Source organism: Leiobunum rupestre, chromosome 4 (assembly GCF_980474605.1).
Source record: "Leiobunum rupestre chromosome 4, qqLeiRupe1.1.hap1, whole genome shotgun sequence".
NCBI classification, from domain to species: domain Eukaryota; kingdom Metazoa; phylum Arthropoda; class Arachnida; order Opiliones; family Sclerosomatidae; genus Leiobunum; species Leiobunum rupestre.
This window is the reverse complement of record NC_143387.1, coordinates 7409283-7434286: the sequence shown is the minus strand read 5'-3', so window position 1 is coordinate 7434286 and position 25004 is coordinate 7409283. Positions and strand designations below refer to the sequence as shown.

Below are 25004 nucleotides of genomic sequence, written 5' to 3'. Positions count from 1 at the left end.
ATAAGCTATTCATTTCATAATCAACCTCCGATATACGAATATGTATATTAACTTACTTACTCGGTTTTATATTTCTTTTCTTGATATTGGCAGTTTCAGATAATGTTTAGAATTTCTACCATCGACTGATAAGCCCGAAAAAGGCAATAGCTTTGAATTTTTATGAATCTCAGATTCTATTTTTGAAATTGGTAAATCTTTCCGTCGTCGAGCACGAAATATTTTTCGTGAAACCCCAACGAAAAACGTATTAATACTCTTACTATTTATAATATTAGATTGCAACTCAGTTGTATATTAGTTTTACCGATACCATTAGTTTTGGAGGATAGCCAGAATTTCATGAGCCCTAAAAGAGCAACACCGGGTTATTGTTGAAATCTCTGGCTGAAAGGTGTACTCAAGTGTTCATAATGAAATAAAAAGGAGCACAGGTTCTTAATAAAAACTTTCCAACAATTTAAATAACTTAATTTGGTCTATAAAAAGGTTGGATAACTCTGTTTATGAACTGATTAATTTTCTTTTAAACTAAACATATGAACCAAAGCCATGTTTTACGAAACAAATTTATTTTTAACGTAGACGATACGAGTATGTTTACTTGTTTTATAAAAGCGAAAGTAGTAGTTTAAATGAGAGAACGCTCTATGGGGAATCGGGCATCATGCCCCATAGAAATAACATGGGGTATGGGCATGGGGCATCATGCCCCATAGAAATAACATGGGGTATGGGCATGGGGCATCATGCCCCATAGAAAAACATGGGTTATTATTTTGAAGGAGGGGGATCAGGCATCATACCCCATAGAAATAGAACGCTCTATGGGGCATCGGGCATCATGCCACATAGAAATAACATGGGGTATGGGCATCATGCCACATAGAAATAGAATGATCTATGAGGTTTCGGGCATCATACCCCATAGAAAAACATGGGTTATTATTTTGAAGGTGGGGCATCGGGCATCATAGAAATAACATGGGGTATTATTTTAACGGTATCTATAAAAAAGTACCGGCTCAACATCGATGCGTTCGCCGACCGTAAATGAACCGTGAGAGAACTGAGATCTCTTTACCCCCTCGTCGAAAAGAAGGGTTATAATCCTGATTGACAGACCCCGCTTTCGTTGGGCGGTAAACGTGTAACGCTATAGACAGTGGGGCATAACAAAACGTAAAGACTGCACCCCGCTAAAATGAAAGGTTTATAGAAGTTAGCCACATTTTCTGTATTATTGATAGAAGGTCCTACCGAAAAGAAGGGTTTTAATCCTGATTGACAGTCCCCGCTTTTTCAGAGCCTGTATGAAGCACGTACGTTTCTCTGACACTATTGCACACGTAATACCGTACGAAGAGCGGGTAAATTACGAATTAAAAATAAACATCATTTTAATATACAAATTAGATTTAAATTTGAACCATTAATTTCCCCGGTATTATTAAAGTGGCGAATGAGTGGTGGTGCAAATACTCTGCGCCTACCCGGCACGGCCGAGCGGTGAACGTGTAAAGGCAGAAACCTTTCTGTGTATAAATTATTGACGATCGACTCTTTACCCAACTTTAGAATAATCCTGATTGCCATGTAATGAAGCGGGTACGATTCTCCGGTAAAACGGTATATATCATTTCTTGCGAGGACAGAATTAACTACGATATAAGACATACACATTATTTTAATTTGCAAATTAAATTAAATACTTCATGTACCCAAAATTGGACCGCAAGTTTTTTCTTTTTAGGGGAATCTCTATGGGAGTTTAACATTATATTAAAGCTAATAGGTCCAGTTTAGAGTAATTTTGGTGCGAAATAGTGTACATAAGGCCGGTAATGGTGACTTTGGTCGCTTTAAGGGCACTTTTGGTCCATTTTTGGTTACATCAGAAAAGCAGTTGGAAAAACGAAGAGCCGTAATTTTACCACTCCTCCACCCCAATATCTATAATTCGAAGCAATGCTTTTCCCCTGTTACTATGATCTTCCAATCCTCTCTACAATTTAGTGGATACAAGGTTATATCAAATAATTGTGAAAAAATGTATTGAAGGTGTGGAATAAGTAAACGTTTTCTCACACACTCCGGTAAAACGGTATATATTATTCCTTGAGAGGATAGAGTTAACTACGATATAAGAAATACACATTATTTTAATTTGCAAATAAAATTAAAATTTGAACCGTTCATTTCGTCAGTATTATTTAAATGGCAAAGAGGTTACAAGGAGGCTGCGTGACCTTCCGTTACAGTGTCTCCATTGTTACTAATTCTTGTGCAATGTAATAGTATAAATACTGTTTAATGATGGAATGGTATCAAAGAGTTGATTTTAAGATGCTGTTAGTAACTTAAACTATTCAGAAATAAATATGATATATTCTGGTAAATCGTTTCTGGAAAATAATTTCTGCGAACTTTTTGTAAGTAAAATTGTTAGTAAGACGAAGCAAATGTTATTATGGACAGCAACTTTATTTGTTAAAAGATCACATCCAACGAAATTTTGGGTGTTCAACATCGAAGCGGGCGCCGTACCCCGAGAACGCTCTATGTGGCTTCGGGCATCATGCCCCATTCTTTGCCAGTATCTGACGATATTTGATGCGTTCGCCGGTCGTTATTGTACCGTGAGAGGGCTGTGAGCACCGTATCTCATAGAAAATACACGAAGACGGGGATTTGAATATTGTTCGTGAATTGTTTAAACGTGTATTTCACGGATATACCCCAAAATTCCAAAGCCTACTTAATCTACTGTTTCGAACGTGGTGGCATAATCCTATTTGTTTTAGGCGTGGTACCAAGTACAACAAAGTTTACCATAAAAACGTTTTTATTTAAAATGTTAATATTTAATAATTTTGTCTCTACAAATAAAATCTATTATCAGTGAAGTGTTTTGTTTCGCTAAATCGATGTAAATTCGGGGTTGAGTAAAATTTAGAAGTACATTTATTTCTTAGATGTATTATCCCTATAAATAAAATCTATTATCAGTGAAGTTTTTTGGTTTGCTAAATCCATGTCGACATGTTATATTCGGAAAATCATTATTAAGAAGTAAGGAGTACTTTTACTTCATAGACCTATTGCGGAGTAGTATCCTATATAAAGACAGTTTTTGAAAGCAGAAAATTATAGAACTTCCTTCCCCTGCCGTAGCAAGTTTAAAAAAAATTAGAGCAGACAATGCTATCTGCATTTTACGCTATTCACCCAAAGGCGTTAATGACCGAGTAATCGAGAAAATTAAGTTGGGAGTTCTTGACGCAATTGTAAAAAGATCACATCCAACGAAATTTTGGGTGAAGAATGTTCAAAACGTTGAAGGAAACTATATCGACGTACACGTTTGTTTTAACGCAGTCCTGGATAATTGGAGGAAAAAAACTAGGACTGGCGTTCCCCTATGTTGAGGTAAATATCCATTCTTAGATGTATTAAACCCAAGGACGAGACCGCGTAGCGGGCGAGTCGTCCTTGGGTTATATAGCTAACGCCAATTTTTACATTGTATCGATTTGTTCACGCTATGGAGAAAGTTACAAAAATTCATTTCCTGATCTATGGAGATTTAACATCGGCTTAACGCTATGGGAAATCCATTTTACCCTATGCTAATTTTTGCCAATTTCTAGTTTATAAAAGTGTAGTTTTTTCTGATCAAAATTTTCAAAGGAACCTTCTTCGGAATGTTATCTAAGGATATGTTTTTTTGTTTTATTTTAAATTGAAATTAAGGGTTAATAAATCAATTCGTAAAATTATTATTGAACCTAAGTAGCACCAGATGGAATTAGCAAAATAAAATCCAAAAATACTACTATTACTGAACAGGCCTCTTAATGTTAGATAGGCTCGCTTATGTAGTGAAAAAAAATGGCCGTCTTCGATGCACAAGCTTGATTTTTAGCTAAGCCTTGGCTAATATTGTAATTACTGGAAAAGAAATTCGGGACGGTGTTGTAGGCGAGATCAGCCGACAGGTTAAGAACGTTGTATTATGATCATTTACCGCGAGGTTGTGTGTTCGAGTCCCCGTCTCACAGGAAGTAATATCTAAATTTTATTCGTTATTTATTTATTTCTCGTAATAGAAAGTATGCGACTATTTTTTAAATAAATAGTTTAATTATTTATTAAATAGTTTAATTATTTATTAAATAGTTTAATTATTTATTAAATAGTTTAATTATTTATTAAATAGTTTAATTATTTATTAAATAGTTTAATTATTTATTAAATAGTTTAATTATTTATTAAATAGTTTAATTATTTATTAAATAGTTTAATTATTTATTAAATAGTTTAATAAATTAAACCGAAAAGTGGTCCGAAAACATTAAAAGAGCTTACAAAATGTACCGTAAATCGGATTAGATGTTCATTAAACAGTTTCTAAACAGGATAAGCGGTTTTTTAAACAATGTTTTAATCCGCGATTTCCCGTAGAAAATGAGTTTGAAGTTAAGGGACGACTTGCATTAGCGGAAGGTAAGAGAGATGAAGTTAAGGCCCAACTTGATATGCGCTCATCTAACCGGCCTCGCTCGAAACCGGCCTCGCTCGAAGCTGACAAAGTCAGCTGACAACTTCAAAGATTTTGGTTAGACGAACAGGGCGGATAATGTGACCGTGTCCGTTGAATAGTGTGAATTACAAATAATTAAGGCTAACTAGTCCGCCTGATTTAGTCATCTGACTAAACTTGGATAAAGGGAATGAACCTTAAGCCAAATTTTCAACGCGTCTCTTTACGTTTCAAGTCAAGATATACCAATGACATAAATACTTAAATTTATGTTAATAATGCTATGTTTTTAATACTGTTTATTGTCTGGGCTTAAAATTAAGGGCAGTTGTAAAAACGTTTTGCACATTCATCACCATTCATTATTATCGCCGAGCAACCACATGGTCCCCCTCCCCCTATAGTCCGGTCCTGAATGCTTTACATAGCATACGCTAAATATGATAATAATTTATATTTTAAGAAAAAGGTTTAAAAATAGTTTGTGCTTGATATGTAGGTTTTATTTTATAACGTTTTCTAGAATATTTACTAGACAATATGAAAGTAAATTGTTCCAAAAATATTTCTTAAATTAATAAAACCAAAGTTGATGTAACATTTATTTTTCCCGCCATTATATAAAATGGATGAAACTATGTCAGTGTTTCAAGAATAAAAATTCTACCTAAGACATGTTTATAACGTTATATTATGCTTATAACGTCTATAATTACCAAAATTGTGAAATTGGTCTTAGCTTCCAGCATAATACCACTAAATACCTAAGAACATAAAAGATGCAACATATTCATGTAAATTGGATAAGCCATACAGAAGATATTGAATTTTCACTGCATTTTGGCCACCATTTTCCAAGATGGCGGAAATTCCACCAATGGGAGAACACCAGAGACCACACCACGTGAAAGAGCGCCCCAAAATCTATAAAGTAGGAAACTTTCAGCTTTGTTTTAATTTGTTACGGGTTCACCTAAATTTTGAGCTAACCTTCCTGTACTAATAAACGTGTTTTGGCTCGTATTGATAACGATCTGAAACCGGTAGCTTTTTGCAAACGGATAGTACGCAAGAACGTACCTGATCCAAAACTTCGATTACGCAATCGCTCTACGACAGACTAGTAAATACAAAAATTGTCTGCTTAAACTCGTTTTTGGGTAACTAGCGCCAAGCACTCCTAGCTTTGTTAAACCTGGTGGCAGACATGCAAAATTCGTTGATCGTACTCCCTTTAAAAACAATGTTCAGTGCGACTTATAGCTCTCACTATATTTATGTTTATTCAACTAGAAAACAATTAATTTATTTCCTATTCAGTAAGAATTTATCTCATTATTAGAAACATAACGATCCAAAACGAGTGTAGTGTAATCCAAACAAAAACGTTTATTCGTCTGTCCCGGATTACCGGAAGAGTAATATTATTCGAGATAAAGTTCGTTGGGAATTTATCGCCTCGTGTCTCTACTCTCCAAGGTGAAAACGAAAAATAATAATTGGCAAAAAGTCAGTTAAATGGTTCGATAAGTTTGCTTATTTTTCTCAATTGCAATGATTCTGAATAATACACGATTTACAATTTAAAATAAGGTTTAGTAATTTTTTTAATATAAGTAAAGTTTCGGCCGGATTAGACAGCCCTCACTGGGCTGGATAAATCAGCGGAAACTTTTACTACGGGAAAATGTCGGCCGAATTAGCTGGTTGCTGATGGACGACTATTCCGGCCGAAACTTTCGGGTTGGAAAATTTCGGCCGGAATAGCCTCCAACAATTCGTCAGCTATAGGCGCTTAAATAAAACATCTTCCCAGAAATTGCCAAGAAGTAATATTTCCGACAGCCAGGACTCATAAGTTACTATTTATATAGTGCTTGTTGAAATATTAGAAAGCTGGAAACTTTTCTCGAACATAACATCGGTTTTTTGCTAAGCCTTAACATGCCAAAAAGTTACCCGGTTAAAAGGAAACACTTGTTGCATACCGTACTGCAAAAGTAATACGTTTAGTTCTAAAGGAATTAGTTTTCATCTTTTTCCGAAAGATAATTTTATACGAAATGAATTAACTCTGCCTCCATGAGAAGCCTTAAAATTGGCCGGTAATATAAAAATATTCCGTATAATTTTAATCCTTTATACCATAAGAGGATGACAATAATAATAATATTATTTTCTGATACTTAGTTTTAGTAACATTATATATTATACCTTAAAATATACTATCGAAAATTAACATTAGTATGTTCCTTATACACGTGAGCCGACGCATTTCTTATCTGAGGCAAAATTCTCATGAGGGCAAAAACGCGTCTCCAATTGGCTTAAATACGACTTTTTGGCTAGCCATTCTAACCGTTTAACCGACCAACCGAAAATAGTTCCTTCTCAGATGAATTTGGAGATGGGAGTAAAAACCGAGTATCTTTTATTGAAGCGTCCATTCCGGCCGTTTTAGCCACATTTTAGTTGAAAGCTATTCCGGCCGAAATTTTCCAATCCGAAATTTTCGGCCGGAATAGCCACTCCGAAAATATACCTCCATTTGTTAAATTGAGTAAGTATCTGGGAAACTAATTAATTAAGGAAAACATTTGAGATTTTTTTTAAATTTTTCCCATTTTATTTTCCTTAGATTACATATTACGTAATTTTTTTCGTTGTGTAGCAAGTTATTTGCGTTCTCGCGTCATACGCCTTCTTCTTTTTCCGCTATGGGCTCCAAGTTGGTTCTTTAAGTAGTAAGGTTTAGTTTAAATGAAAAATTACGAACAAAATAATACAAACAAATATTACCAAAATATCTTTCGACGGAATTATATTACGTATTAGTTCTTCAAATGCCTCCGAAAATAGGAATTTCCCGCGTGTTTCATTCTCCCAATCGAAATTATTGATAGCTGCTTTTATCAGCTCGTCATAATTTTCCATTATGTTGATACGTCGGAAGCTTTCTATACGGAGTATAGTCGCGAATAGATGGTCTTTTGCTTCGTGGAGATCGTTTAAAGCAGCGTCTAACTGAAAAGTGGTGAACTATTAGGTTATTTAGGCTATACGCAGAAGCGTAAGTTTATAATATTTTACATAAGTATGTCTCTTTGGGAAATATTTTACTGAGAGTTATTCACGGAGTGACGTCATCACGGTAAGAAAATCGCCGCCTAGCGAGGCGCCGTTAAAGGGTATCCCAGACAAGAAAACGAGTGGACGCGAAACGGCGCGTAAGCCCGTTTTATAGTCTCTCGTGACTAGCTTTCAGTAAACGTTTTGCTTGTTAAGAATAAGTGTCATACTTATGTAAAATATTATAAACTTATGTTTTTACCTGTTGGTTCTTTAATGCTTGGGTAATTATGTGTAAAATTTTGCTACAATCCTGCTCAATTTTATATAAATTATTTTCCTGTTTCCGGATACCGGACGTATATTTTTTTCTTTGATTTAAACAGGGATTAATAATTGAGTCGCTGAGGCATGGCTGCTGAGGTTTATCGACCGCAACGACTTATGGTTGAAAGGCAGCGCCTGGTTGAGCGACCGCAACGCCCGATGGTTGAAAAGCGGCGCCTGGTTGAGCGACCGCAACGCCCGATGGTTGAAAAGCGGCGCCTGGTTGAGCGACCGCAACGCCCGATGGTTGAAAAGCGGCGCCTGGTTGAGCGACCGCAACGCCCGATGGTTGAAAAGCGGCGCCTGGTTGAGCGACCGCAACGCCCGATGGTTGAAAAGCGGCGCCTGGTTGAGCGACCGCAACGCCCGATGGTTGAAAAGCGGCGCCTGGTTGAGCGACCGCAACGCCCGATGGTTGAAAAGCGGCGCCTGGTTGAGCGACCGCAACGCCCGATGGTTGAATAGCGGCGCCTGGTTGAGCGACCGCAACGCCCGATGGTTGAAAAGCGGCGCCTGGTTGAGCGACCGCAACGCCCGATGGTTGAAAAGCAGCGCCTGGTTGAGCGACCGCAACGCCGGATGGTTGAAAAGCGGCGCCTGGTTGAGCGACCGCAACGCCCGATGGTTGAAAAGCGGCGCCTGGTTGAGCGACCGCAACGCCCGATGGTTGAAAAGCGGCGCCTGGTTGAGCGACCGCAACGACTTATGGTTGAAAGGCAGCGCCTGGTTGAGCGACCGCAACGCCCGATGGTTGAAAAGCGGCGCCTGGTTGAGCGACCGCAACGCCCGATGGTTGAAAAGCGGCGCCTGGTTGAGCGACCGCAACGCCCGATGGTTGAAAAGCGGCGCCTGGTTGAGCGACCGCAACGCCCGATGGTTGAAAAGCGGCGCCTGGTTGAGCGACCGCAACGCCCGATGGTTGAAAAGCGGCGCCTGGTTGAGCGACCGCAACGCCCGATGGTTGAAAAGCGGCGCCTGGTTGAGCGACCGCAACGCCCGATGGTTGAAAAGCGGCGCCTGGTTGAGCGACCGCAACGCCCGATGGTTGAAAAGCGGCGCCTGGTTGAGCGACCGCAACGCCCGATGGTTGAATAGCGGCGCCTGGTTGAGCGACCGCAACGCCCGATGGTTGAAAAGCGGCGCCTGGTTGAGCGACCGCAACGCCCGATGGTTGAAAAGCAGCGCCTGGTTGAGCGACCGCAACGCCGGATGGTTGAAAAGCGGCGCCTGGTTGAGCGACCGCAACGCCCGATGGTTGAAAAGCGGCGCCTGGTTGAGCGACCGCAACGCCCGATGGTTGAAAAGCGGCGCCTGGTTGAGCGACCGCAACGCCCGATGGTTGAAAAGCGGCGCCTGGTTGAGCGACCGCAACGCCCGATGGTTGCAAAGCGGCGCCTGGTTGAGCGACCGCAACGCCCGATGGTTGAAAAGCGGCGCCTGGTTGAGGGACCGCAACGCCCGATGGTTGAAAAGCGGCGCCTGGTTGAGCGACCGCAACGCCTGATGGTTGAAAAGCGGCGCCTGGTTGAGCGACCGCAACGCCCGATGGTTGAAAAGCGGCGCCTGGTTGAGGGACCGCAACGCCCGATGGTTGAAAAGCGGCGCCTGGTTGAGCGACCGCAACGCCCGATGGTTGAAAAGCGGCGCCTGGTTGAGCGACCGCAACGCCCGATGGTTGAAAAGCGGCGCCTGGTTGAGGGACCGCAACGCCCGATGGTTGAAAAGCGGCGCCTGGTTGAGCGACCGCAACGCCCGATGGTTGAAAAGCGGCGCCTGGTTGAGCGACCGCAACGCCCGATGGTTGAAAAGCGGCGCCTGGTTGAGCGACCGCAACGCCCGATGGTTGAAAAGCGGCGCCTGGTTGAGCGACCGCAACGCCCGATGGTTGCAAAGCGGCGCCTGGTTGAGCGACCGCAACGCCCGATGGTTGAAAAGCGGCGCCTGGTTGAGGGACCGCAACGCCCGATGGTTGAAAAGCGGCGCCTGGTTGAGCGACCGCAACGCCTGATGGTTGAAAAGCGGCGCCTGGTTGAGCGACCGCAACGCCCGATGGTTGAAAAGCGGCGCCTGGTTGAGGGACCGCAACGCCCGATGGTTGAAAAGCGGCGCCTGGTTGAGCGACCGCAACGCCCGATGGTTGAAAAGCGGCGCCTGGTTGAGCGACCGCAACGCCCGATGGTTGAATAGCGGCGCCTGGTTGAGCGACCGCAACGCCTGATGGTTGAAAAGCGGCGCCTGGTTGAGCGACCGCAACGCCCGATGGTTGAAAAGCAGCGCCTGGTTGAGCGACCGCAACGCCGGATGGTTGAAAAGCGGCGCCTGGTTGAGCGACCGCAACGCCCGATGGTTGAAAAGCGGCGCCTGGTTGAGCGACCGCAACGCCCGATGGTTGAAAAGCGGCGCCTGGTTGAGCGACCGCAACCCCCGATGGTTGAAAAGCGGCGCCAGGTTGAGCGACCGCAACGCCCGACGGTTGGCCTGCGACAAGGCCAGTTTCAGAAACTACTTTTCCAGGTGGTTTCGGATTTATTTTGGACGGTTGCTTATGGATAAAATTAGTTTTATGACATTAATAAATATATATACACAAAAAGGTTACATACTTGAGTTTTATAATCACGGAAATCTTCGATGCCATGAGATAACATTGCATTTTCTAGTTTCTCATCAATATCCATTTCGTCTTCGTAAGGGTCGGCGTTTCGAACCAATGACGTAAGACCGCCGTTGTCCGAATTTGGTCGAACTACCTCTTCAGTCATGGATATATTCCAAGAACCGGGCTGGGAAGTTGGCGATTTGTTTAGGGGCGACTGCTGACCTGATGCGCTATGAGAGGATTGCGTATTTGACCCGGATGCAGATGACGAAATGGTTGACCCGTTATTAGACTCGCGAGTATTTCGTTCGCTCCCGTAAGATTGAGTACTTGTTGCGCTTGTTAAGCTTTGAAAACTTCTTACGTTCATAGCAGAGGGTTGACTTCTGGGCACTCTTCCTGATGGTTGATTGCTCGATGAGGGTTGAATGCTTGACACTGAACTACCCAACGAGGATTGTTCACTATCCATTACGCGGAAAAATTAATGATGTATGTGCTGCAAAATACCAATAAAAGGTTAACGGTTAAAATTTGTACTTACGATTACGGTGCAAATTTCGAAGGAAAGGAAATATCGATTATACGAGTTTGTAGTGACAATTTTTTCAGTGATAGTAAATGGAAAATTTATCGTGTTGTCTGTTTTATTGGAGACAAACAGCATTAAAAAAAGAAAACTTCATGAAATCTGATTTCAATTGAAAACGATAATTTGGACCGACGCCACACCATTCGACCTTACCCTTCTATTTTCGTTGATGTAACATAGTAAGTATTTATACGCGCAATAGTCCAAATTAAAAAAAGGAGTTCTACTTTGGTTTATTCACGTTGATAAATGATAAGACTGAATTTATATAAGATTTTTTTAGGTGTGAGGAAAATATCCCTTTTTTTAACATTTTTAATGATTACATATGCATTCAAGTGTTTTTTCCGTTTCTTATGTTTTCTATCTTCTTGATGTCGAGTTATTCGCATGGTTTTTTAAACGTGATTTGGGTGATGGTCGTATGATCAAGATATTGTGAATTTTAAAACAGTTTTTGGTTTTTTCGCGTATTGTTAAAGCGACATTATTAACCGCATCATTCAATTCTGTTCGTTAATTTCGTGTCGGTATGCCCTTGTATACCCGATATTAGTAAGTAGATATTTGGTGTTTTTTTGAATTCGGAAATTTTTTCGTTTGAAAAAAAAGTGCTCTAGAGCTAGCTCGGTAAAATTAAAATCAAGAATTTTCCTATATTGGTGTATGGTATCGTAGGTTTAAATTCTATTAGATTTACGATTATTAGAAATAAGGGAAATGCCGTATATGTCGAAGAAATGTTTACAAAGGCTTCAAAGTAAAGCTCGTTATGAAGTAGAAAAGCTCAGAAATGAAGGTAAAATTTTGCAAAATGTTTCTCCGTGTTTCACTGAAATGTTTTCTAAGTCGACCTTTGATACTACTTCGGGCAGTTAAGTTTTAGTTGAGGCTGAGCCCATGTACCCCACTACAAAGCACTCTATTTTAAATGATACCAAGAATGATCCATGCAGTCAAGTTTTAAGTGCTTGTTTCCTTAGTGGTGTACACTTCCCTAGTAGTGGCTTTAAAAATGACCCTATCAGCGTTCAGGAAAATATTTGCCCAATTAGTGATTTCGGCAATAGCGGCCGTTGTTTTGGTGCAGAAAATATTAGCTCTAGTAGTAGGGTTGAAATAGATGACCCTAGTAGTAGTGTTGAAGTAGATGACTCTAGTAATGGTGTCAAAAATGTTTGCCAAATTTGTGGCTTCGAAATAGATGACCCTAGAATTGGTGTCAAAAATGTTTGCCAAATTTGTGGCTTCGAAATAGATGACCCTAGAATTGGTGTCGAAAATGTTTGCCAAATTGGTGGCTTCAAAACTGATGACCCTAGTGGTGGTGTTGAAATTGTTTGTGCAAATGGTGGTTTCGAAAAAGAAGACCCTAGTATTGGTGTCTCAAAAGACCTCTGTGGTGGTCTGGGGAAAAGTACGACCTCGGTGGTTTATTATATGATCCCTAATTTGGTGTTTCGCAAAATTAAGAATTTTATGCTTATACTATAAATAATGGCTCGGGTTGTTTTACAGCCATTTGTAAATCATTAAATTCGAATATTGGTTTAAAAAGGAAATATTCTGATATAATGAGTGTTGATAAGACTTCAGATGTCGTAAAACCCTTTTTTGGTAATAGAAAACGACCAAAGTCTGCACTTGCTCATTTATCTCAAAGTACTACATCGGTTAAGAGCTGTATAAAATTAAGTAATCCTGGCGACCTTTGCCGTGAAAGAAATTTCCCTAAAAAAGCGGAAAGTCAGAGAGTTTATTATAGAAAAAATGCTGATTTAATTAGGCAAAAAAAAGATTGTACTATAAAAACAATTATGATTTAATTAGACAAAAACAAAAAGCATATTATAAAAACAATGCACAAATAGGGAGAAGTAAAAAAAGGCTTTTATTCACTGCGAATTGTACTTCCAAAGAATTGTGTTAGTAGTATTTCTAATGCTAAATTACGTAAAAAGTCTCAAAATGTTTCATTGAAAATTCAACAAACTTTGTTGGTGGCTAGAATTCTTAAGGTATATTTTGATGATGGTTCGGGAAGATTTATTTCTAGACTTCACCCTAAGTTCATCGAAATACAAATTTTGTGCCAATTATTGGCCAGGAAAGTTTTCAATTTCAAGCAAATAGTAAAAAAAAGATTAAAAGTATGGCAAAGCGTTGTATAATCAATTGCCAAAAAGTTGTTGATTGTTTTCCAGTCGTTGTTAGTGTTGATAGTGTTTTTTTGTCTCCAGGTGATTCGAGTTATCACAATTCTAAGAGCGAAGCATATTTTTTTGAAACTTCGTATCAACCTTACCTTGATGTTTCTGATGGATCACCATTGGTCGTTGATATAAAATTTAGAGTTCACAATTTACTACCCCTTATTGAAATTTTAACTAAAAAGAAAAAGAAAAAAACGTGGTATTTATTGGAAATGTGGCGCTCTTTTCAATATTAGGTCTAGGTCTATTGAACGAGCTGTTGATATTTTTAAAACAATGGCAAATTTTTAAGAGACTGACTGGTATGAAATGTTTAGAACTATTGATAAATGTTCTGCTTTCTACAAAATCAGAAAAGGGCATTCACTTTCTTGTATAAATTCCTCAAAGTGTCCTAGCTATCTGAGGATTCTGAGAGAATTAGCTCCGCATTTTGTTAGTTTACGCACTATGTTAAAATTAATTTACAAGGCAAAATCTCAATGCAATATGTACGACAAAATTTGCTACGTTATTGAGAATGGAGATATAAATATGCTACAGGATATTGTGAAAGCGTACGAAAGAAGTGCCGTGTGCTATAAAGCACCAAAAGTGTATATTAGTGACAATAATGGGAATTTAGCTGCATTTGAAAGGCCTGTGTCCGATGAAGGTGAATTATTAATCAAATTTGGGAGTCAGTTGGTTGAATGTTATCAGTTTATGTTAGAATTCCATGACACACAGTGTGACAGTTGTGAAAAACTGTTTCAAAAAAAGCAAGTTGAAATCAGTAGCGAAAGTTTTTCAGAAACAAAATGTAGATGGTAATACAGGGTTCATGCTCTTAATTGCTGCTTGGGAATTCAAACATGATTTTCCAGATTTTGGTTTTCTACAGTTTGATGAAAGCGAATATTTCGATAGTTCAAATTCGGAAAATGAGATTGCGGTGGCTTCTATGTTTCGGGAAAGGTTTTTATGCAATTTATGCGCCCAATACCTTAAGTCGGGGAAAATTCCACCGCAATGTTTTTTAAATGGTCTTCAAGTTGACCCTTCATGTGAGGAAATTTGCGAGTTAAATTTCATTGAAAAGATGCTTATTAAGTTGACCCTTCATGTGAGGAAATTTGCGAGTTAAATTTCATTGAAAAGATGCTTATTCAGAGAGCAAAAGTGTTCCAAACTGTTGTTCGTTTACATGCTGAGGAAAGATTCTGTGTATCATTCTGGTTTAACTAAGGCTGTCAAAAGTTGTGCAGTATATTTGCCTCTTCCATTAAATGATAATATAGAAATGATACGAAAGAATTTGACCATTGATCACGAATTGATTGTTTTAGTGAATGGTTTACCAACAAAACAAAAAGCGGTCTGGCAATCATTAGTGGATATAAATTTAGTTAAGAGAGCTTAAGTTAAAGGAAATTAATCCTCTATATAATGATATTAATATCAGGTATTTTTCTGAAGAATTCGATTATTCCGTAGACGATGATATAAGAATTGTGTCCAATGAGAACTCTTTGCTTCGTAGAATTTCTCCTTCTGAACAAAAGGAATTATTTGATCATTATTCAATACATCCTGTTAATGGTAAAAACGCAAAGAGTGTTTTAGATTTTTTCCAAGTGAAAAAAGTAGAAGAAAATGCATTAAGTATTTGGGAAAAGAACCTAGATTTAATGTGTGTTTCCCTATCTTTACCCAACTGGAAATTACGGAAAATATTCTGAACGACCATTCGCTAAATTGTCTGAAGCTGATTTCCGCCTTCAAAGAGTTTTAAACAGAGATAGAAGGTTTTTTAGAAATGATCAATATCTTTTTCATCTTCTATACGATAGTGAAATTAAAGGATTAACAAACAGCATCGACCATATGTTGCGTATGAGTTCAAATAAAACAATCTCTGTGAGTGTCTTAGTTAATCAATTTGAAGCTAACGATAAAGAGTTAGAAGCTAGTTTAACGGCTTATATGCAAAACGTCCGTGGTACACAGGAATATTGGTATAAGCGTTATGGTGAAGTCAAAGGGATGTGTTTAGCTTTTGGAGCTCCAACGAGGTTTTTAACTTTAAACCCAGCAGAATTTGACTGGCATGAATTGCACGATCATTTGCGATCATTCTACCCATCTGGTGAAAAAAATTTCAACAAGTGAATTATGCTCTTACGATCCAGTGGCTGTTACACGCCATTTTCATAACCGTTTTCAAGCCGTATGGCAGAAGCTCATTATGTGTTAAAAAAAACCCATATTGGGGGAAGTGGAACATTTCTTTTTGGAGAGTTGAGTACCAAAGTCGTGTAGCTCCGCATATTCATTGCATTTTATGGAGAAAAGATGCACCAAAAATTGGTGAGGCATCCGATGCGGAAGTGTTAAAGTTAATTTTGAAGTATATCACCTGTGCTTTACCAGATAAAAGTAGGAGTCCTACTATGTATGACTTAGTGTCCAAATATCAGTGGCATAAATGCAACCCAACTTGTTTAAGAAAGAAAAAACAAGGAAACCAATTTATAACGCGATGCCGTTTTAAATTTCCCAGAGAAGTTACTAGTGTAGCGAAACTGAATAAAGTTGATAGTACTATAAGGCATCATGTATCTGGAAAGTATTCCAAAAAGTTGTACTCGTTGCCTAGATCTAAGATTGAAACAAATATTAACGATTATAATCCGTTACTTCTTTTGGCATTCAAAGGCAATGTCGACATTCAGTTTGTTGCCGATAAAAAAATGGCTATTGCTCGTTATATCACTTCATATGTCACGAAGAAAGAGAAATCCGATAAAGATAATTTGTGGAATGATTTACCAAACCAAGATCTACGTGGCCGTCTTTGGGCTTTGGGTTTAAAGGCTTTATCACATCGAGAAATTGGTAGCTATGAGGCGGCAGATCGATTAACCCAACAGCATTTATATGAAAAGTCTGATTCTTTCGTATTTATTAATACCGCGCCCAAAGAACACAGAAAGCGCTTACTAAAGCGTTACAGAGATCTCTAAAAGAGAGTAATCCTGAAAGCGAAAATATATTTAAGGTACAACTGGTTGAAGATATCTATCCAAATCGCCCGTTGAATAGAGAAGACACCTCCTTATATGTCTGGGCAAGATTTTACTATCGTGTGTCAATGAATTCTACCACGAAAGAGGGTAGTAACATGTTAGAGTTACAGAACGGATTTGGATTCGGCAAGATGAGGATTAAACCTTTTCTTGTTCAACATCCACAGCACGATCCAAATAAATCTGAATCTGAAGCTGAAAATTTTTATCGTTCCATGTTGATGCTTTTTCTACCTTGGAGACATGAGGCTTCTTTAATAGGCGATTTTAAGACTTACAAAGAATCTTTAGAATACAGTTTACCACTGCTTAAAGAAATGATGGAAGTATCACGACAGGTTAAAAAGTTTATAAGAAGCTGAAATATCTTTGGCAGAAGATATAGTTGAAAATACGGCACCTGATGTGCCAGACACTTTTCTACATATCACAGACAATCTTGTTGAAGGCAGAGAGCTTTTAGAAGTTGAAAATGCTATGAAAGATGTAAGGAGTATTTTATGTGAAGATTTAATTTTAACTCCTGATACTTAAGCTTGTTCACTGGAACATTTGGAAACGGATCAAAGGAGTATTTTCGATAAAGTTGCACGATATTTCTGCAACTCCTCAGATTTTTTATTGTTTTTTATTGTCAGCACCTACGGTACGCTTATCATTATTTGATAATAGATTTTGTTTAATAGAAATATTTTTTATACCGTGTATTTACCTGATTGATTTCGTGCAATAAATTAATAGTTGAATTTTAATCAGTCTTGTTCTTGATCGCCTTCTGCTAAGAAACATTTGGTCCGTCGAGCCGGATACTAGTCGGGTTAACTTTACAACTTAGCTACGAGGGACTGGTTTCCGCATTCAAAGCAGTAACAGACGGGTCAGGAGTCAACTACAGTAATTCAACTGGAAATAACATGGATATCCTTCTCAACAAGAGGAAAACACGCCACCACGCCATTAACAGGTATCGCAATCACCTTGTACAAGGGCAAGGTAGATGTGGTATCAACAGAACTAGACGCCCTACAAGACGTCATTGCAGTAAAAAGCCCCGTTGGGGACTTCGAGACGCACGAGAAAGAGTACGACGGGTTGGTGATCCGTATAGACGCATTGGTCATCTTTTTCAATACCCTCGAAAGCCAGCTTCCGCCAACCGTGAGCCAACCAACAGCAGACATTAAATTGCCAAGACTTGAACTACCAACGTTTGGAGGAAAGTACGTAGACTAGTTTCATGATTTATTCACAACTACCGTGCATAACAACGGATCATTATCGGGAGCACAAAAATATCAATATTTAAAATCTTCTTTGCGAGACGAAGCTGCGGTACTTATCCATTCAATTCCAGTTACCGATGGCAACTACGCAGAGGCCTGGAGTATCCTGCTCAACCGGTTTAATAATCCAAGAGAAATCATTAGTGCTCATATCAAACGTCTATTCAGTCAACATTGCGTCAAGGAGCAAACATCAACGGCACTTAGACAATTGATAGTTACGACAGCAGAATGCATTCGCTCATTAAAGGTACTCGGGGAACCAGTACAGCACTGGGACGCCATTTTACTTCACATTGTTGGAGAAAAATTAGACCACGAATCACGCCATCAGTGGGAACTATCGTTAACGGGCTCAACCAGACCTACATATCGGGAGCTATCTACTTTCCTAGAGCAGCGTGCAAGGGCGTTGGCGGCGTCTCAACCAACGAACCACGCAATAAAACCCTCAACGGGGATAAGGAAGAATACCGTTTCACATCATGGTGCAGTAAGAGACAATTCCTGCTATGCTTGTGGTGAGTCTCACTTTATATTCAAATGCCCGGTACTATTGAAAGCATCGATTGAACAACGGTGGAATCTGGTCAGAAATCAAGCTCCCTGCTTCAATTGCCTAAAGAAGGATCATTCAAGTACGGACTGCAAGGCAGGAAGTTGCCGGAAGTGTGATAGCAGGCACAATACACTTCTTCATAAGGACTTGCCAGGCAAGGAGGCGACACGAGGAAGAGCGACCAACGAAGTTATTACGCACATATCTGGAGAACGGTTTGGTAAATCTCAAGTTATATTACCTACAATAATTCTTCAAGTTGAAGGTTTCAATGGACATGTCTGGACTGGCAGAGCGCTACTGGACTCGGGATCACAAGCGAGCTTCATTTCCGAACAGTTCACTCAAAAATTGAAGCTCAAACGAACTCACCTCCAGGCGACAATCGGAGGAATTGGCATAACCGGTATGGGCCGCTCCCGTGGTGGAGTCACCTTGAAGCTACGATCCAATATCGATCCCCAGTTCTACGTCAACACTCAAGCGTTAATTCTCAACCATGTCACGGAGAAATTGCCTAATATCGCCTTTAACCCACGAAGCTGGAAGCACACGAAAGGGCTGACGTTAGCAGATCCGACGTTCAACATGCCGGGACAGATAGACATGCTACTGGGAGCCGATGTATTATTAGCGGTGTTGCAAGATAGGAAGATCATTGGTAAACCGGGGTATCCCGGAGCATTCAACACTATCTTCGGTTGGACAATCGCAGGGAGATTGGGGTTTGAAGAATCAAAGGTCAGTACAATGCAGATTCAAGTTAACCATTGTACGTTAGAGGAACAACTCGCCAAGTTCTGGGAACTAGAAGAAATTAGAGATAAAGTTCCCTTGACGACTGTGGAAAGACAATGCGAACAGATTTTCCAAGAAAATCACAGGCGCAATCCAAGCGGCCGATACATCGTGCAGCTGCCGATCCGAGACAATGCCGAGAAACTTGGAACCTCGAGAGGCTTAGCGTTACGAAGACTGGATCAACTTGAAAGACGACTGCAATCGAACAGGCCAATATAGAGACTTCATGGACGAATACATATCACTAAATCACATGCAGCTCGTCCCGGAGGACAAGAAGAATATCGAAAATACGTATTATTTACCTCATCATGCTATCGTCAAGGAGTCAAGTACTACAACTAAACTCCGAGTAGTCTTTGACGCATCAAATGGCATATCGCTGAATGACGTGCTACTTATCGGTCCAAAACTTCAAGATGACCTCGTAAACTTATTAATTCGTTTCAGATGTCATGCCATTGCCGTGACTGCAGACATCGAAAAAATGTATCGTCAGATTCTGATAAGACCTGAAGATGTTAGCTATCAACGAATCGTCTGGAGAAAAAACAGACAAGAAGCGGTACAAGACTACGAATTGAAAACAGTAACGTATGGAACAGCTGCAGCACCTTATTTACCTACGAAAGTGCTCCAACAACTGGCATTGGACGTCCAATCTGAATATCCGCAAGCCGCAAGGGCCCTATCCAAGGACTTCTACATGGATGACTTGTTATCCGGAGCTGACGACGTCCAAACAGCCTTGAGACTTCAAGCCGAACTAATTCGCGCTACATCTGAAGCCGGCCTTACCTTACGAAAATGGACATCAAACGAGCCAGCATTACTGGGATCCCTGCCGTCAGAGCTACGAGAAATTACCGTGCCGCTGAAATTAGAAAACGCTCAAGCAATCGAGACGTTGGGCCTGCAATGGACGCCAGTTACCGATTACTTATCCTTTGCAGTCAAGGCTCCAATGAGCAGAATCAAGGTAACCAAGCGTACGATCTTATCTGACACAGCAAGGATATTTGACCCATTGGGTCTGCTGTCGACGATTATTATTAGAGCCAAGCTACTCCTACAAGAAATGTGGCAGATTAGCCTAACTTGGGATCAAGAATTACCTGTATCACTTGTCAATAGGTGGTTTGCATTCAGAGAAGACGTAACCGGAATTGAAGATCTACAAATCCAGCGGTATCTCGGCCAACGAGACCTAAAGTATTCCAGTCTACACGGATTCTGCGATGCCTCAGAGAAGGCTTATGCCGCCGCTATCTACTTGAAAACCATAACCACTTCTGGAGATGTCCGGGTTAATCTTATTACCGCGAAGACTAAGGTGGCTCCACTCAAGAAGATAACGCTGGCACGCTAGGAACTCTGCGCCGCGGTCCTTCTCGTACGACTGACCAAACTCGTACAAGATTCGATAAAAACGCCTGTGTCTGAAGTCCATGGCTGGAGTGATAGCAAGATAGTATTAGCCTGGCTCAACGCACCACCTCAGCGCTGGAAGACGTTTGTAGCAAATCGTGTCACGGAGGTCCAAGAAATGCAGCCGGCTATCCAATGGCATCATGTCCCCGGGGAAGAAAATCCAGCCGACTTCGCCTCCCGAGGAATTTCGGTAAAAGACTTATCTTGTCATCCATTATGGTGGCATGGACCCGCCTCACTCAACCACACTTCGACATATGTCCACGAAGTGGCAAGCGAGGAGCCAAGCGAGTGTGCTGTTGAAGAAAGAATTTCGTCGACTGTTGTAGCACATTGCAACATGGGTGAGACATTGCTTACAAAATACTCCTCTCTAACGACACTTCTTCATGTAACAGCGTACGTCCAACGATTTATTCGCAATTGTCGACGTTCAAGGAACAAGAGAGAAACTGGTTCTCTTACCCGGCTAGACATGAACTTGGCGCTAAACCACTGGATAAAAAATACGCAAGCCGAGAAATTTCGAGAAGAAATACATCACTTACAAGCTCATAAACCGATTCCAGTCAAAAGCAAGTTACTTTCGCTTAACCCGTTTCTGGACGACGATGGGATATTGAGAGTTGGAGGTCGCCTTCGTCATGCAAAAATTCCGCTCGATCAGAAACATTCCATAATCCTTCCTCGACAAGGTAATTTAACTAATCTCATTATTAGCCACGAACATGTCCGAACATTTCATGGCGGGATCCAGTTGATGATCACGTCCCTGCAAACTCGGTACTGGATTCTGGGCGCCCGCGACGCAGTACGATTTCACGTCAAACGTTGCGTACGATGTACTCGCCTACAAGCAAAAACAGTCAGCCAATTGATGGGGGATCTACCCGCTTTTCGAGTTAATCCCGGTCGACCATTTCTTCGATGTGGCGTAGACTACGCTGGGCCTATCAATCTCAAAACCATGAAGGGAAGAGCCGGCAAGACATTCAAGGGCTATATATGTCTCTTTGTTTGCTTTACTACAAGAGCTTTGCATTTAGAATTATCTAGTGACATGTCCACCGAATCCTTCTTGGCCGCTTTCAAGCGCTTCATTGCCCGCCGAGGGAGATGTTCAGATGACCATAGCGGCTGCGGCTCCAACTTCATTGGAGCAACTCGGGAACTAAAGGATTTTATAAAGGTCATGTCAGCGACAATGAAGGATCCAATCATATCGAGATGGATGGCGGATGAGCATATCAATTGGCATTTCAACCCTCTGTCCGCACCTCACTTTGGAGGACTCTGGGAAGCCGGAGTTAAATCCGTTAAACATCATTTGAGACGAGTCATTGGGGAGACGAAATTGAATTTTGAAGAGATGCAAACTCTCCTATGTCAAGTTGAAGCGGGCCTTAATTCCCGCCCACTAATTCCGATAACATCGGACCCTGACGATCTTGCGGCTCTCACCCCTGGTTATTTTCTCATCGGGGACGCACTTACAGCCATTCCGGAACCCGATCTCACGTCAACAAAACTCAACCGATTATCTAGATGGCAGCTTGGGCAGCAAATATTGCAGCACTTCTGGAAACGGTGGCAATCCGAATATTTATTAAGATTGCAACAACGCCCTAAATGGACCAAACCAGTAAGGAACCTTCAAGTTGGAGACCTGGTTCTCGTAAAAGAAGAACTTCCACCTACAAAGTGGAAAATGGCTCGTGTGATTCAATTACATCCAGGACCAGACGAATTGGTTCGAGTGGTGACAATCAAAACAGCCGATGACGAATTAAAACGTCCGGTAGTTAAATTATGCCTCCTTCCGTTGGACAATTTAGACATCGTGACAACTTAATTTAAAACCTATAGTTTAAGGTGGCCGGAATGTTAAAAACGTTATTGTTTTTATTGTCAGCACCTACGGTACGCTTATCATTATTTGATAATAGATTTTGTTTAATAGAAATATTTTTTATACCTTGTATATAAACCGAAACCTTCATTAATGTTGGTGTATTTACCTGATTGATTTCGTGCAATAAATTAATAGTTGAATTTTAATCAGTCTTGTTCTTGATCGCCTTCTGCTAAGAAACATTATGTATGTTTGTTAGTGGATACGGAGGCACTGGTAAGAGTTTTTTGATAAAAACGAATAGATTGTTTTTGTGTTCTCACTTCAAGGACGAGCTTTGTGTGGCCTTGACAGCCCCTACTGGATTGGCGGCTCATGGCATAGGAGGCGTGACCCTACATCGTTTGTTAATGTTGCCTGTGCAAAGGGGAAAAATTGCGAAATATTATAAGTTGGGTCCGGATGTTTTAAAAATAATGCAGAATACGTCGTTTGAAATTGATGTTAATTGATGAAATTTGTAGGGTATCATCGGCTTTGCTCACTTATATCCATTTAAGACTTTGCGAAGTCACTGGTAAAGAAGAACCATTTGGTGGCATATCAATTTTGGCTTTTGGTGATTTGCTTCAATTGCAGCCAGTTAAAGGCGATCCTGTTTTTTCTATGTTAACTCATTTAGAGTCTCGGAAACTCATTGGCTCCGTAGGTGGTCTAAATTTATTTCGCCAAAGTTTTACATTTGACGAATTAACGATTAATAAAAGACAGAAAAAAGACCTTACTTATGGAGAAATTCTGGCCAGAATACGTGTAGGTGAAGTAACTGCGCAAGACGTTGCTGTCTTGAAAACACGTGTAATAACTGGAGCAGGTGATGTAGAAGTGATTGCAGACTATTATGACAAGTAATTGTGCAGAGAGGGTAATAATCCGGTTTGCCTATTATCCACGAATAAACTGTGCAATGTTATATGTGAAGTAAGCAGCATTGACACATTTACACAACAACAGTTACTGAAATTGGAAGACAATGTCTCTGTTACGGCAGGATTGGAATCTAGGTTGTTGCTTTGCGTTGGAGCTAGAGTTATGTTACGAAGAAACATGAATATGGAAAAAGGGCTTGTAAATGGAGCCATTGGTACTTTGAAAGGTTTAAAAAAGAACGCGGATGGAATTGTGTCAGAGTTATTTGTTTTGTTTGATAACCATTCTAGAGAAGAAAAAATTGAAAGGGTGAAAGCCAAGTTTGAAATTATGACCAACATTTTTATACAAAGAGCTAAATTTCCCGTGATTTTAGCTTATGGCGTAACTATGCATAAAAGCCAAGGTATGAGTGTAGATTGTGCTATGATTGACCTCGGATCTAGTGTCTTTCAAAGTGGAATGGCGTATGTGGCACTTTCTAGAGTGAAGACTTTGGATGGTGTTCTTTTACTCGGTTTGGACCCTTCCAAAATATACGCAGAGGGCAAAGCAATAACCGAATATAATCGTCTCAGATTGGCATTTAGACCTGATTTGCCGCAAATAAAACTTTTCCCAAGAAGGAAAAGCAACTCTAATTTTCCAATAAGTGCAGCAGTACTAAATAACTCAATTAGTAATAGTGGTTATTGTATTGAAACTGTTTTTGGTATCAAGTCCGGTTCATCCAAGATTAAGTTGGGTGAAAATGTGCTACTTGATAATTGGTTTTTACATCATATTGAACATCAAAGTAGATGTCTAAATTCCCCAATGGAAGGATTTATAACCATCCACCCCAATATTAGTCAATATTTTAGCTGATAAAAGCAATTTCATTTTTAATGATTTGTTGAATCACTGGGAGTTGTTTGAAAATGAGTGTGTGCAATGTAAACATAATGTTAAAGAACGTCGTACAATATTATATTCTTCGAGTAAGTATCTTGTTCTTAATTTGGCTAGGTTCACTTACAGAGGGACTGAACGAATTAAAATAGTAACTCAAATTAAAGGATTTACTGCTGATAAAGTTAAAATTAATGATGCAACGTTTAAAACAAAAGCCGCTATAGTTCACATTTTTGACACCTGCGACGGAGGACACTATATTGTTGCACTAAAGAACCCTGGTTTGGCATCAGGATGGACAGTTTGCAACGACCAAAATATAAGTTCAAGAAAAAGGTTTTTTAATAATTTGACTGATGTCTATTGCTTACTTTTAGAGAGAGTATAGATAAATAGTTGGAAGTATGATTTCTCAGTGATTGGGGTATATTAATTTTCCTAAAATACTGGTACAAACCTTGTGATCCTCGTAAGCTTTTAATATTCGCGGCCGAAAAGGGTTTAGGTGGTGTGCAGCGCGTAGCGCTATAAAAGGTTTGACGTCTACTAACGCTAGCTTCCGGAATGTATTCAACCTGAACCCTTCGAACACTTCCATCCACCACCGCCTGGAGCGCCTTCGTAGTTTTGGTCGCGAATAACATCATTTATGCGTAGTTACAAACTAGAATGATCACGTTGAACTAAAAGAATGTAAAGACCGTATTGTCTGAATATGTCGTAATTTTACGTTACAGGTTAATCCTTAAACCGGTAATAGTAATATTAATAACGTTTAAATTGTAATTGATTTTCGATTACAAATCAAGTCTTGGAAATAGTTGCGATGTGTACTTTGCATGC

The 25004-nt window shown here is 40.0% G+C and overlaps 1 protein-coding gene across 1 annotated transcript; it reads left to right on the top strand.

Moving 5' to 3' along the window:
* Nucleotides 1-19280: 19280 nt before the first annotated feature.
* On the top strand, nucleotides 19281-20423 carry LOC149945973 (uncharacterized). Its single transcript, XM_090170686.1, has one exon. It carries the CDS (start codon nucleotides 19281-19283, stop codon nucleotides 20421-20423), a length of 1143 nt encoding a protein of 380 aa, XP_090026812.1.
* The last annotated feature ends 4581 nt before the right edge of the window (nucleotides 20424-25004 follow it).